The 16,240-nt window shown below is 36.3% G+C and overlaps 1 protein-coding gene across 4 annotated transcripts in view; it reads right to left on the bottom strand.

The window, feature by feature from the left end:
• CNOT10 (CCR4-NOT transcription complex subunit 10) overlaps window positions 1-16,240 on the bottom strand; it is an 82,279-nt gene that overhangs the window by 29,571 nt on the left and 36,468 nt on the right. For 2 of the 4 annotated variants that reach the window (XM_036892075.2, XM_036892068.2), the window contains exons 7-13: window positions 14,963-15,046; window positions 13,307-13,424; window positions 10,757-10,903; window positions 9,559-9,761; window positions 5,639-5,760; window positions 4,200-4,376; window positions 3,190-3,270 (exon numbers count right to left, since the gene is read on the bottom strand). In XM_036892075.2, coding sequence (XP_036747970.1) covers window positions 3,190-3,270; window positions 4,200-4,376; window positions 5,639-5,760; window positions 9,559-9,761; window positions 10,757-10,903; window positions 13,307-13,424; window positions 14,963-15,046 — 932 coding nt within the window. The remainder of the gene's footprint in view (window positions 1-3,189; window positions 3,271-4,199; window positions 4,377-5,638; window positions 5,761-9,558; window positions 9,762-10,756; window positions 10,904-13,306; window positions 13,425-14,962; window positions 15,047-16,240) is intronic. The other 2 variants (XM_036892094.2, XM_036892084.2) reach the window with 2 other exon arrangements.

Raw genomic sequence — 16,240 nt, forward strand, 5'->3', positions numbered from 1 at the left:
GAACTCAAGAAGTTTTAATGTAACTGGAGATAACTGAATAAAACCTTTAACTAATTCTGTCAAGTTTGAAAATTAAGTGCTAAGACTTAGAAAACTACTTTCAAAACGTCAAATGACCAACTCCTCATTTCTAACTAAACTTGGTATTTAAAATTTTCCTCTGTATAACCAGAGGATTAACTTTCCTCCTGATCATAAAACCCAGGGCAGAGAAGCTATTACTGCAATGTGGGAATTTATGGTATACTCTGACAGAATAAAACAGAGATAAAAAGTTGTTTTGTTGAGCAGGGTGCCTGGAGCCCTGAGTTTGCTGACAGCAGTGCCCTGCCATAAATACCCTGATCTGACAATACATGATCAGAAAAGCACACATGTGCTGGCCAGTCTTTCCCCAGAGACACTAGGCATGACCCCAAGGAGGGGTTATCACTAACATTAGTGAAATACCTTCATTTTTTTTTTTTTTAGAAAAACAGATATACAACAAGAAAATTAAAATCATCAGTTATTTTACCTTCTAGGGATAACCACTGTGAAGGTTTTAACATAGAGCTCTCTCTAGGGTTTTTTTTAAACAAGTAGAAATATACATACGCTATTTTATAAAAATGTAATTTAAAATTGTTTAGACATAAAATCCAAACATTTTACAGTTCTGGTTCCATGTTTTATTTTTAATGTTAAATGAAGTTATTTATCAAGTGGACTATACTACGAAAAATCACACAAAGTAAGGATAGACTCCCTACTTTATTTGTTTATGTTAAGATAAATTCTAGATGAAACAAAAATTGAGACTGATGGTAACGACAGTCAAAGTGCTAGAAGAAAACGTGGGTAAGGTATTTTCAAAATCTTGGAGGCAAGAAGACCTTTCTAAACATCACATGAAAGGATAAAAACTAAAGAAGATTGATAAATATGCTTAAAAATGAAATTCTGCTTGACAACTAAGTATCATTAACAATAGCACAAGAGAAATGATGAATGCCAACTCTTAATATATAAAATCTCTTATAAAAATGGAACAGATGGAAAACCCAATATAAAAATGGTGAATTCTGCAAGTTGGATGTTTGCAGAAAAACAAAAATAGGTAATCAATAAACCTTGGCATCAGATTGAGCACATTGAGCAGACTGAAAAAAAATGCAAAATTTTAAAATGAGGTCATTTTCTACTTATCTGAGTGATAAAATTACCACAAGAAAAAAACCATCTACTAACTAACCTTCTAACAAGTATTATTTCCTCCTAAGAGTTTGCCATCTGCTTTGGAATGCAGGGCTTTTTGTTTGCCTCTGATTCCCCTGCACTTTGTCCAAGACCTGCATGAATGTTGTTGGAAAAAACATGTATGTGAATACATGAAATGGTTTTAAAAAGTAATCTATCAGTTTACCATGCAACCAGCAATATAGAAATTTGAGTGTACTTTGTCATTCTTTTGCAACTTAATAGGCAAAAACATAAGCAATAATGACTCTTTTTTTCCGTTTTAATTTGTGGTCCGATTATTGAAATTATTCTTAAAAGTAATGCTGTAACATGGAATATTACTCAGCCATAAGAAAAAAACAGATCCTACCATTCGCAACATGGATGGAGCTAGAGGGTATTATGCTCAGTGAAATAAGTCAGGCAGAGATGCTCAGTGAAATAAGTCAGGCAGAGAAAGACAATTACCAAATGATTTCACTCATATGTGGAGTGTAAGAACAAAGGAAAACTGAAGGAACAAAACAGCAGCAGAATCACAGAATCCAAGAATGGACTAATAGTTACTAAAGGGAAAGGGACTGGGGAGGATGGATGGGAAGGGAGGGATAAGGGCGGGGAAAAAGAAAGAGGGCATTACTATTAGCATGTATAGTGTGGGGGGCACGGGGAGGGCTGTGCAACACAGAGAAGACAAGTAGTGATTTTACAGCATCTTACTATGCAGATAGACAGTGATTGAGATGGGGTATGTAGGGGGGACTTGGTGAAGGGGGAAGCCTAGTAAACATAATGTTCTTCATGTAATTGTAGATTAATGATACCAAAACATTAAGCCTAGTTCTAAAAATAATATGAAGACATAATGGTAAAAAAAAAAAACCCTAAATTTGTTAAAAGATACATTTATACTCTTAAGAAAGTCAGCTAACCCCAAGCAAGATTAAAAACAAAGAAGATCACATTTACATTCATCATAGTCTAACTGCTGAAAAACAAAGGTAGACAATCAATCTTGATAGAAAAATGACACCTGTTTACAATGACTGTGAACTTCCATCAAAAACAGTGGAGGCTGGGAGATAATTCAGTGACCTCCTGAAAGAAGACTGAAAGAAAAAAAAAAACCCCGAAAAACAAAAAATCACTACCAACCTAGAATTTGATATTCAGTGAAAATATCTTCCAAGAATGAAGATGAAATAAAGACAATTCCATATTTAAAAAGAAGAAGAAGAAGAAGAAAAAACCGTGTAAAACTAAGACCTGTATTACAAGAAATGCTACAGGGAGATCTTCAGACTGAAGGGAAATGATACCTTATAGACAACTAGATTCATCAGGAAACAATACTTATGTGGCTAAACATAAAAGACTATGCTGCTGCCTTTAAACATACATATGACTGTTCAAAGCAAAAATAAGGAGCTTATAATGTACAAAGACAAAAATGTAACTTACTCAAACTGATGCAGATGAAATAGAAAATCTGAACAGCATTCATCTAATGTAGACTTTAATTCATTATAAAAAATTTCCCAGAAAGAAAAGCCTAAGCCAGATGGTTTCACTGGTAAATCCTATCAAACACTAAAAAGGAGTTAATATCTAGTTTATACAAACTCTTTCAGAAAAGAGAGAGGGAAAAATCACTTCCAGATCATTTATATGGTCCACACAACCCTGAAACCAAAGCCTGAAAAAGACATTACAAGGGACGAAAAGTATGCATTAACCTTCTGAGAACATGGAAGCAAATATTTCTAACGAAGTATTAATAAATTAAATCCAACAACTTATTAAAAAAAGATAATACATTCTGACTAGATGGGTTTATCACAAGACTGAAAGATTGGCTTAACATTTGACATTCACTTGATGTTAATTCATACTATGAATGGAATAAAGGAGATTAAAACAATGTGTTCATTTAAATAGATGCAATGCTAGTTTTGTTGAGATACTTACTTCAAGTTTTCTAATTCCTGTTTTCTCAGTGGAGAAGAGGGTGGAGCTGGAATAAATTTATCTCCATCATGGCTTTTACTGCTAAAATAAAGACAGACTCTCAAATATGAAGAGCAACAAATAAACAGTTACATGTAAAATATTGTTTCCCTATCCCTCCCCCATGCAATTTTTACGACAAAAATGTGAGACAAAACAATGAAAAATGTTTAATGACTTGGTAATCATGTTTTAAAGCTGTAGTGTGTATTAGTTTTTTCCCTTTGTATATATACTGCTTTTTAAAAGTCTCTAACTGAAAACAATTATCTTTACTATACAAGGAAACCCACTCCAATATTTTCACACATTTTTCATCCTTCGGATTGCCTTGTAACAACTACAGTAAAATATAACTCTTAGATGGAAGAAAAAAACTCCACAATTTTGTTTCAAATCTTCTATAATAAACATATGTTTCTATTATAATTAAGACAAAATGCTGGGATGGGAGACTTGAGTTTAAAGGTGCCATGTGTAAAAAGAACTTTCTATATATAATGGTGTTTTACCATTACTAGATAAGCTCTCCCAATTTCTATATATTGGCATAACATTTAATTTATATTACAAAACTAGATATATATAGAAATATTCTGGAGGTTGGTGGCTTACAGTATGTTAAGAGAAAAAGCAGAAGATAAGAAATAAGAACTTTTAGGATTGAAGAACTTATTCTCATAAAAGTAAAAAAGTGCCTTATTTGACTTCTCGCAACTATTTCTCCTGGCAAAGCAAAGCAATTTCACAGTTCTGCTTTTCTCTTTCAAGGTTCTCTCCTCCTTTAGCCTTTACCCTAATTACTCTCTTCCAGAAATACTTACATATTCATACTTTCCTTTCTTATTACTCAAAAGAGAAACTTTTGGAAACTGAGACTGAAGATTTTAGGAATTCACCTACAGGACAAAGAGGCATACTAACCAAGTCCTGAGGGGACTTGGCCAGAGAGGGTCAAGGAGACTAAATACCTGCAAGTTTCACTGCCTTCACTGCTCTCCGAATTCCCGCCTAACTGATTGCTATTTTTAGACCCATTTTCCTGCTTTGGATCTTGCTGTTCTTCCGGTAACAGCAGCAGGGCATTTCTGAGACAAATGGCTGCAAACTCCATACTGGCTACAGGAATGGCTGAAGATTGTCCATCACTTAAAAGAACAAAACCAAATTAGCTAAGTAAGTAACAAAAATAAATAAATGAGACGTGTCTACTGTCAGGAAAAAAAGCAATATAAATGTAAATGAAAACTTTGCCTTTTGATAACAAAAAATTTAAAATAAGCAGTTTTAAAATAAGAGAATGCTAAAGGACCTAAATCCTAACTATTACACAGAATATGTAAAAAGTATAAATAACAGATTGCAAGGGTATGCACATACACACTGTGTCTCTAGGAATGGGACCAAGGATGGGAGACAACCTGACGATGGTCTGCAGTGCTAATGTTAGTGTAATAGGGAAGTGAGAGGCAAGGAAAATTACAATGACGGCCAAATCAGTAACAACTGGGAAGAAGGTTAGGTTGATCTTCACGTCTGAGCCTTGTTTGGGTTGATGCTTGCTTTCGATAATGGCTTATTTGTAAGTTTTGAAAAGCTGGCATCACCTCTTGTGTTACAATTTTGTTGAGGTTTTTATATAACTTTAAATTCATACCAAACTGAGCTTTATTAAAGGGGGAAAAATGTAAAAAGTAGTAACAATTTTGAAATTGTAGGAAAATGACCCTTTATCCTAAGTCTTAAAAAAAAATCTGCATTATAGTTGAAATAAATTAAGACCACAATACTGTGTACCAGATATTATTTTAAAACTTTGGGAAACTTTTAAGTGGTAGTGAACAATTTTACTTTTTGGAAAAGGGAAAAAAAAACTTTTTTACAAAGCCTACTCCTTTAGAAATAACAGCAACTCCAAATTGACATCTTTATACAAGACAAAGATGTTCATATTTAAAGTTGTCCCACTGAAGGTCCCTAAGGTTCTACATGTGACAGCTTTATATTGCTTTGGTTACTTTATGTATTATTACTTCTTTCTCCTAACACTAAGAAGTAGCTTTAGGGACTATGAGAAAATACCTAAATGAAAACTATCAAGGATAAGTTATATAAAAAGGAAACATCAAGACGCCCTCTTCAGGACACTCTGAATAATGGCACAGAACAGACTAGGATTTCTTAGGCCATCAACAATTTCAGCATCCATGGACCTAATAAACTGACACCTGGGTCAGGAAGCATTCACTCTGGACACACATCTATGGGGGTCTATTTGTTGAAGCAGCAATAAAACCTAGTCACAAAGTGGCTCCTCCTATGAAATGATATGTTGAAAGCATATTTTTATACATAAGTAACATTATGTAAATTGTATTAAACATGCCTTTTCTCTTTGCAAAATACTTACTTATATACAGTATTCTGTATGGACTGTGATGCCAGAACTATTTTACGATGATAGCCTTGACCAACAATAGACTGTACAATTCCTTTTTTACTTGGGAGACCTTTAGTTTCTTGTTCAGAAGTCTACAAAATATAAATAAGTTCCAATTAATTTAATGGAATTTTGAGACAGGGTATGAAAAATAATCTAATACTTTTCCAACTACTCTAAGGAAGTTGCTAAGATCCATCAATGTGGAGTTTTGGTGATAAAGGAAATAAATTCAGTATTGAAGAAAAAAGTATGTGAAGCTGAAATCTGTGGCATATGATACATTTTCTTAATACAAGGTTTGAGGTAATTGTAAGAAAAAAGGAGGCAATTCCAGGATAAGTCAAGCATTTATTTAGAACATTCTAACCTCAAAGACCATGCTGCATACTATGAGCACTTTGACATCAGAATAAGGAAAATAACAGAGCCACAAAAACACAGTGAAAAAACGAAGGAAAGCAGCTTCAATTCCTAAAACACAGGTATTTTCCTTCTTAATTTTAAGTATTAAATTTTCAACAACATTTAAACTCCAGCAACATTCCAACTCTAACCTACAAATGTTAAGATTTACATGGCACAATTCTTACCTTCTAGGAAATTAAACTCCTCAAGTTTAATTAAACTCCTAATGTTTAATCTGTAGACATTATACTTGACCTTATTAGCCAAAAGGCCGAGAAGGATTGCCCCCTGTAAACATTAAATTGAAAACAATAAAAGCTACTTAAAGCTCATATAGTATTTTAGGGTATCTCACTAAAGATGTATTATCTCACTAGAGGAGCTTGATGGTGCCAATTTCATTTATCTTCTCCCTTCGCTCTAAGTCTCCGATTTACTTGCAGGTGGAATACCAGCTAGTGACTTTATAAAGTCATGCAGATTCTCACATGTGTTAACAATCTGGAGCCAATCCATATGAATTTGCAGAGTAAACTCTGCCCTGCAAAAAGCCCTTTTCTAAACGTAATGTTTCTGTACTGCTACTTATTGCTCCCAATTTTTGGAACAAACTTTGTGATAATAAGGTAGCTAAACACATAAGACAGAAACAAATCCTACCATTTTCAACAACATGGATGGAGCTAGAGGACATTATGCTCAGTGAAATAAGCTAGGCAGAGAAAGACAAGTGCCAAATGATTTCCCTCATTTGTGGAGTGTAACAACGAAGCAAAACTGAAGGAACAAAATAGCAGCAGACTCACAGACTCCAAGAAGGGACTAGTGGTTACCAAAGGGGAGGGTTGTGGGAGGGCAGGTGGGGAGGGAAGGAGAAGGGGATTGAGGGGTATTATGTTTAGTACGCGTGGTGTGGGGGATCACGGGGACAACAGTGTAGCACAGAGAAGGCACACAGTGAATCTGTGGCATCTTGCTGCACTGATGGACAGTGACTGCATTGGGGTATGGGTGGGGACTTGATAATATGGGTAAATGTAGTAGCCACATTGTTTTTTCATGTGAAACCTTCATAAGAGTGTATATCAATAATACCTTAATAAAAAATTAAAAAAAAAAAAAGAAAGATACCGCAAGTATGACAAAATGTTAACAAGTGACTCTTCAGGTTTTATGGTGTTCTTTGTATTTCTTTCTCAACATACCTGTAGGTTTGAGATTTTTAAAAACGAATTGTAAATCTTAAAAAAAAAAAAAAGAAGGTAGCTAAATAGTATTAAAGAAAAATAAGAAAAAGCAGATATTCTGAACCATATTGGAAGGGCTTCCATTCCAACTTCTTTTCCTAGTGGTGGTGAGAAATCTATAATGATTCATTTATACTGTCTCTTCCCTGATCCTTGTGACTATCTATGTGCAAGGTGATCAGATGACTAGGTCTGGAGATGCAAGAGAAGAAAACAATGATGGAATGGAACTAAAAATCCACACTAATACACCACACTTTCAACAACACACTGATAGCCAGAAAGTGTGCCAAATCACTTTTAATGTAAAAGAATCACATGTAGTTAAAATATTATTTGACAGTGCCTTGTCAGTAACAGCACTCAATGAATGTGAGTTTCAGAATTCAGAAAAATAAACAGTACATTTCCAGAAAAGTAAATGGTAGTTTGTTTGTTTTTTTAAATAGGCTTCTCTTAAATTGCTTACTCTCCCTACAATGGGATCTATGTTTTTTTATTTCACAGATCTCTTCTCATATATTATACACTACCCAGGTAAACATTAGCCCTGTTTCTGCCAAGGGGTCTACAGCAACATGCATCAGATAAACAGGGAGAAAATGATCTCCTCAGCATCACCAATTTAACAATTCATGACTCTCTTTTATTCAAAACATAGTTTATTTCTGAGGGTACCAACTTTGTTGAGCATCCCTTCTGTCCTAACTAAATAAAATTAATTTTATGGAATTTTATTTGGTATTTACCTTTTCTCCTACTGGGATTTTGCTGTCTGATTTTATTCAGGAGTATTTTGGGGTTGTTTCTTTTTTTTTTAGGTCAACTCAGATCCCTTTTTAGGAGGAGAAGCACACACAAGGATAGACAGATAATTATTTGTGGCAAATTTCCCATTAGTAGCACAGACTGTGAGTGTTCTGGTAGTCACCAGGTTATGGTAACCAAGCCATCTTTGCCATTTATTAAAAATTACAAAATTTAGAACTTTCTAAGAAAATGGGAAAAAAAACCTCATAATGAAATCTACAGACAAAGACAACCCTAAAAGTACTATTTCTAAAAACAAATAATCTTGAAAGAAAATATTGAACCTTATTATTCTTCTCTACTCCTGGGAAGATGCAACCCCTGGTTTCCAATAACAGTACAAAGGCTTCCAATACTTAAATTCATGAATGGATTAAAGAGAATAAGCAGTTTCTGAAATCTTTTAAAAAAGTGTAAATTCTGACTAGAATTGTCAGTTCATTTAAGAATTATCCAACAAGAAAGTTGTCTTTTGAAAGGCAAAGTACAATTAAATAAATCATCAAAGCTTTTTAAAGACAATATTCATCTCTTCTCGCAGTGGTCTACTCAAATCATAAACTACTTAGGTACCATTTGTGAAAACTGACAGGCAAACATACTTCTTTAAACTCTTTAGTTCTAGCAGTTGTTCCTAGGAAGTGCTGTCCAGCAGCAGGAGGAGAGCCCAGACATCTTGCATCCCTATGGCAGGCACGCCAAGCCAAGACCTGGGAATGTCATACCCCCAGTCTCCAAATACCCAAAGAGCCCAGCAAGGGCGGGGGTGGGTAGGAAATGAGGTGATACAGACATTTGGTAGTTTTGACAGAACCTGTCTTTCCCCTACCTCCCACTGACCTCTCCCTACTTGAGATTCAAAAGGCTTCCACCAACTGCCACTTGGAGATAATCTTGGCAAGGATACAGATGCAAGCTGACCTATTCTTCACAGTCACTGTGGACAAACGTGTCAGAGAGACACAGCCTAGTAAGTCATAAACTCTAAAGCAGCTACCAAGTCACAAGCAAAGCCCCCAGACGCTGCAGAAAGTGCAGCTCTGTCCACCTCACCGTGGCAGCCAGTCCCCCTCTATTCACCGGTGTGCATTCTACACTCCTGCCAGCACATGGCATGGCCCCATCCCCTCAGCTAGCAGACCACTGTTCCAACAGATATGGCCTTCATACTGGCTTCAACTCTTTAATGTGACTGCTCATAAATGTTGCCATACTAAACAAGAAACAGAATGTTAACACATGACCTTATGAAACTAAATTTTTTGTCTACTTGGTAAAGAACAGAAGACTATAAATTCCCTATGTGTAAATTAGGGACAAGGTCTTTTATATTTCCAAGTACATTTTGCTTTCCATGTAACAAGTGGCTGGGGCGGGGTGGAGGAGGGTGGGGAAAGAGTTCAAAGATACCCAGGCAGCACTGACCCCCTTATTGGCAGCAATGCAGCACTCAGCCAGCCGTAGCCACAGGCGGGGATTTGCGTGATAAACCTGAACAGCTTCAATCAGACACTCAAAGGCGGCAAGAGGTCTTCCAATGTGAAGAAGCTGAATTCCACAGTTATATAGCAACTCGTACCTCTTGTTGGTTAGTAATGTACACATGGGTCTTCCTGAAAATTTTTTGCCTAATGGTAAAAATTAGATGAGAACAAATCATTAGATTGAAAATAACAGTGACAATGAAAACATTCTACTAAGTACTACAAACACTACCTTGTTTAACACCAACACTAGTGTTGGTCTCCATCCCCAACCCCATAAATATTCTCCAGAGTCACGTCAGCTGTCTGCTAGTGGGGCCAGGGATGTCTCTTCTCATCTGCCAGGCCGCAGGCAACAATGTTCCAGGATGGCAAAGAAAAGGGATAGAACCTACTCTTACTCCTCTGAACCTTAAACTACTATTCCACATTTTGAGAGCCTGTAAAATGCTTCTATTCTTCTTGACTTTCTGTTTGATTAACCATTTTATTGTCATGTGCTTTCTTAACCAGGAGTATTCAGTTAATATTAGGCCTTATGGGACTCTACTATGGAAATAAAAATTAATGTACTATATACAATGACTATGGTTCACTCACTCATTCAAATTCCACAGTCCATAACAGAGTAAGACCACTTGTCATTTTCGGATACATTCTTCATCAATTGAATAGTTTTTTATATTTTTAAAGCTAAATCATTCCTTGATTTTAAGCATTTCAGATCAAGGAGCCATACAATAGGAATACTGAAGCAATAAACTTCAGGAATTTGCAAAAAGATGGTCAGATGCTGCCAACAGTACCAAACACAAAACCCTGATAAGAAGCTATAATAGTTCAGCATAGCCAAGAAATCTTAGCAAAATATCACTATTATAACATTACTGTATGACAGTACTGATTTTCAAATCCATGAAAAAGTGAATATAATTTGAATTTCTTTGATAATTACTCCTAATACCTTGCTATTCGAAGTAGCAACATCTACTAAAAATCCCAAGTCAGACCTGTGGCAGGATCAGTGTGTTCACTGTATGAAGGTACACATGACATGCATTTTGACCAGATGCTTGCTTTTTAATATCATGATTTCCTCAAGTACTAAAATGCAAACTTCCCTCTAGCAATGGGCTTACTTGGGTCAGTGCCTGCGCTGGGCTGTGCACAGACATTGTCGTTCTCCTGCAGAGCCTTTTTAAAGTAGAAAATTCCCAGATTGTGCTTGCTCATGGCAAAATGGATGCAGCCAAGATTATTCCAGAACATGCATCTCAAGCATTCACCTGAGAGAAAAACAAAAACATTTGTCCACATACACACTCTATTGTTGATGCATGTCATATAGGAACTGTGCTTATCTAGTGTAAGTTAATCCTATATGCAATTCCACTTAGTCCCTATAGAGAAGTTTACAAGGCATTTGAAATTTAGGAAACACCTGAAAATTCTGTGAAATCCTTTTCTTATCAAATCTATTTTACTAAAGGTGGTAAACCAACCCTGCATACTGATTTGGTTAGCCTGTTTTTTTTTTTTGATTTAATATTTAACAATTGTAGGTAAATGATATAAAAATGCAAAGTACAAAAAATATTTATTACTAACATAATATATATGCATTGCATCCGCACAACAAAACATGTAGAAACTGGAAAGAATGAAGCCAGTATATGTGGCAACAGTCAAAATATATTAAATGAAAAATAACAAGAATATATAGTACACAATATATAAAATCCTGCTCTCGTTTGCTAACTATTAAGTCTCCATTATTCTTGTAGTTCACACTTTAAATATCACTACTGATGAGCATCGGTCTCCTGTTTGTTGGGCATTTGTATTTCTCATCTTGCACACTGCTTCTTTCTGTTCTTTATCCATTTTTATTTGGTTATAGATGTTTTTCCCGTTCATTACCTATTAGGGAGATGTTATAGAAACCTGTCACATCTATTTCAAATATTTCCTCCAAGTGCCAGGTTGTCATCTGTCTTGTGATTTGGTTCAATCTGTGTGTGTGCGTGTGTGTATGTGTTTATGTTTTCAATCATAAAAAGCTTTATATTTTTATGTGGTCAAATTTCATAATCTTTTCTAAATTCCATAGCTCTTGGATTTTGTTTAATCAAGGCTTCCCCACTACAAAATTAAAATATTCTTCTAGGTTTTCTTTTGCTGCTTTTGTGATTTTATTTCTACATTTTAACCCTTCATTTGTCTGGATTTTATTTTGGTGTGATGAAAGCAATTCAAGCTTTGGTTTTCTTTTTCTAAACGGCTTCTCAAACATTCCAAAACAATTTACCAATAGTCCACTTTTTCCTCAATGACATAAAATGCCTGACTACACTGGCAAAATTAGTAACCAGGATATTCAACGTTTACTAATACTAACAATGAAAGGATGGCTTCTGATGTACTTTAAAACTAAGCAATGATAATATCTTAAAAAGAGAAAAAGTAGGTAGGAAAAATGACAGTAGGAAATACACTAAAATGTTAAAGGTTGCTTCTGGGCAGTGGCACGATGAAAAATTTAAGAAACATACTATTAAATCTTCACTAATAAGCATATTTTATTTGCAGCAAAAACTAAATTTTACATATGGGAAGCAAATTAAAGATTTTAAAATTAATACCTATAAAAAAATCAGTATGTGAAGTATACAACCATATGAAAATCTTTCCTATTAGATTACCATAATTCTTGATTAGCCAACTATATGCCTTGCTCCTCACTCCTCACTCATTCTAGGGGTTGACAATATCAGCTCTGAAATTTATGTTAAGACAATCCTAAGCAAAATTTTCACGAAACATATAAAGTTTTAGTTAGAGATTGTTTCAGTGTTTGGCTGCTAGTGGGCCTGAGAGGAAACTGTGATAATAAAAACACCAAAAATAAAAATTCAGCAGAACTAAAAATGGGTATTGAGAACAAACAAAATACTCAAGAGAAATATAATGCAACAAACTTCTTTTCTCCATCCTCTATGACTCCACTGAATTGAGTGGAGTTTGCAGGTATATTCTGCCACATGTATCTGAATAGAAACAAAAATAAAACCAAAAAAACCATACTCATTCTTGGCATTTTAAACTTGGCGCAAAACATTTTCAATAGTTTAACCTCATTTCTTGAATAAACTGATCTTCCTTCCTTCCCATAAAATAGCAATGATATGAATTTAAATGACAGCTGTAAATTTTACTTTCTACTTTACTATTAATATCAAGAAATTCATTAAAACTTTCTAAATAGTCAAGAATAGATAACAGTACTTACCTTCCTAACTTCACAGAAATATTTTTGATACAGTCAATGGTCTAAAGAAATGATATTACTCACTGCTTTTATGGAATAAAGGGGAAAAGTAAAAACACCATCTCATTTCACAAAGCAAAAGCTCAAGGACCTTGTGCCCTGGACAGAATTTCTAAGCTCATATTAAAAAATAAAATGAAAGAGCATGTGAAGTGAAAAAAAAAGTAAAGTAAGTGAGGCTTCTTCTAAAATGGAAACAAGCAATAAAATTAAATGCCAGGAATTTTCTGGAGAAGTCATAAAACATTTTCATTAAAAAACAAAAAATAGCAAAAATCACACTCAAAGCAGTCTAGGGGGAAAAAAAAAAAGGAACAAGAGCCAGAAAGAAAATAATTAAGATTTCACAATTTTCTTTTACCTGTTTTCATGAATCCTGGATGCTCAGCAATGTTTGAACTATTTAACAGCTTCACAGCTTTTCGATAATTGCCTCTTAAGTACTCAAAATTGCTTTTAAGAAACAGAGAGGGTGCAGACTGTAAAGAAAATATGTTACTTATAATTTGTTTTCAGATACCCAATGTGGGATCATACCATTCTGTTGTGCTGGCATGTGTGCAAGAGCATAAACAAGTCACTTAAGTCATGGTCATAATACACTATTCTCTAATTTTTCATTGTTCTCACAATCTTAAGAAAATGAAACCTGTCAGAGAGGCTGGTGATCTCCCTTATGTTTAAGGATACAAATGTACCTACCTTCATTAAGACTCAAAGAGGAACAAGTAATCAAATGCTTTTTCAGTTATGAAAAAAAAGCTGTGCCTGGCTATGAACAGAAACATTTCCTCACAGAATGTCTTATTTTTGAGAGCTACTCTTGTTGTTACAAAGATCCTGTTTTGGAATGCAGACTACCTTTCACTTCTAAGGATCCTTATGGTAGAGGGCCATCTATTTAGGTTTAAGTTCTATTTAGAATGCAAAAGCACGCAGAGATCTGGGGGCTGAATATCCACCCAGGAGGACATGTGGAATCCTGTGTCATTATTTATTCACTTTAGTTTAGCTACAGGCTTTCCTTCTAAATCCTCATTTATACTCAGCTCTGCCCCCATCACTGAGGAAACAAGGGCTTTCAAGGCTTCATCCAAGTGGCAGCGACACAGGGACGTTTCCCCTGATTTATGTATGACTGTTACACTGTATTACAATGGTTTCTTTTGCTGTTTGGCTCTCTCCCCTGTGACTTCGGAATCCTTCAGGCAGGGGTTATGTCTTCCAACATAAAAAAGACTCGTAATGCCTGGCTGGCTAGTTAGACCTTTCTCTCTTAGTCCCAAGCCTACCTGCTCAGGTCTAGGGTATGATAGTTCTTCTCAAAAAACACTTGAGTACTGACCAGTGGCTAATTTGGATCCTGCTTGAGATTTCCAAGATCAATTTTCCTGAACTACTCCTACTACAAATCATATCTCTTATGATTTCACACTTTTAATTAACAGTTTTCCTAAAAGCATCAAGAAATGTTCACAATTCTTCTCTTCCCTCTACAGCCCTAAAATTATTTATCAGTGGAGGGCTGGGGTGGAGGGCATGCAGGGAAGGAGGACCTGTACCTCAAATACTCTAGCACTGGACACACTGCAGATGCTGTGAAGCCAGAGGTCATGGGGGAGGGGGAGGTTTGGGCTACAACTGGACAGGACAGGTAATCTTTAGGAATCTAAAAAAAAAAGTCCCCAGTGTCTCATAACAGTAAATGTTTAAGTGAATTGTGAGAAACCACTCACAGAATACTATAGCTATTTATAACATTGGTTTTGAAGGCTACCTACCAAGGGGAATGCTTGTTATAATTTTAAGTGAGAAAAATACTATATTAAATTGTAGACATGGTATGATCGCTACTTCCCAACTCTATACCAAGGATTCCATCTGAAAGCATATATGCCCTATGAAAGACTAAGATAAATTATTTAAAACTGACAAATACCTATTATTCAAATAAGGAAGTTTTAGGACACAAACGCTACAAATTGAAAAAAATAAGGCAAGTCAAGAAGAAACTTACATTTCCAGCTGTGTTCATTACTGACTTGATTTCCCTTTTGCAGGCTTTCAGGGACTTCATTTGGATATAAGCTCTTACTTTATACTGTGTCAAAGGAAAAACACTGATATGTAAGAACTATGGAGGGTTTACAATGAAAGCTAGTCTGTTCACAACATAGTTATACCAGTTACTTGCAAAAGCAAGTTTAAAATTATCTTAAATAATCTATTTTTACTATATTCTTGAAACATACTCTAAAAAACTAGAAACAGGTGGAATAATATTTATATTTAAGTTCCAAGCAAAAATTCTATCAACTGAAGAGAGAGGCTCAAGATGTCAGCATGAGTAGGATGGCAGAAATCTCCTCCCAAAACCATACATATTTTTGAAAATACAACAAGTACAACTACGCCTAACAGAGAGACCAGAAGATACAGTACAACAGCCAGGCCACATCTACATCTGCAAGAACTCAGCAGCTCATGAAAAGGGTAAGATAAAAAGCCGTGACCTGGCAGGACCCAAGCACTCCCCCAACCCCAGCTCTCCAGTGGGAGGAAAAGAATCAGAGTGGGGAGGGAGTGGAACCACAGGACTGCTAAATAACCAGCCCTAGTAATCTGCATGGGGAGCACAGACACACATTGCATGGTGCACTGGGTATTAGAGAAATGGAAAAGTAAAATCTGCGAGTGGGTCCCCACAGCCGGCTCCCCTGGGACAAAAGAAAAGCAGGTGCCTTTTGAAAGTCTTAAAGGGGCAGGAGCTTAACAGCTGGACGGAATCGTCCCAGCACACTCAGTCCAGAAGGCTGGGAATCTTGAGGAACTTCAGGCGCCCTAACCCCATGAGTGGCAACGCAGTTTTGAAGCCCCTCACAGCGATAAGCAGCCTGCCATTCATTCCCCTTGGCCGGCACTGCCCTGCCACAGTGGCAGCCAGAGAGCGGCCCCGCCTATAGCAACTGCCCAGAGTCTCCTCACAGAGCGCAGCTACCCAGGTCAGACCCAGAGGCTGCTGCTGGCGTGCAGCTGCCTGGCGCAAGGCATGAAGGGGCGCCGTTCTTGCAGGAGAACACAAATGGCGTGACTACCACTCCCTGCAGGGCTCTGGGCTACCCCCGAGGGCTGCCCTGTCCATGGCAGCTCAGGATATTTACCCAGAGGCTGCTCCTGGTGTGTGGGTAACCAGCACAGGCAGTGGAGAAGGGCAAGGTGACCAGCAAGCAGGAAGGGACTTTGTTCTGCCAGCTAACACACGTACCACATGCCTACGACCACCTCTAGAGCCATG

This window comes from Manis pentadactyla, chromosome 14 (assembly GCF_030020395.1).
Source record: "Manis pentadactyla isolate mManPen7 chromosome 14, mManPen7.hap1, whole genome shotgun sequence".
NCBI lineage: Eukaryota > Metazoa > Chordata > Mammalia > Pholidota > Manidae > Manis > Manis pentadactyla.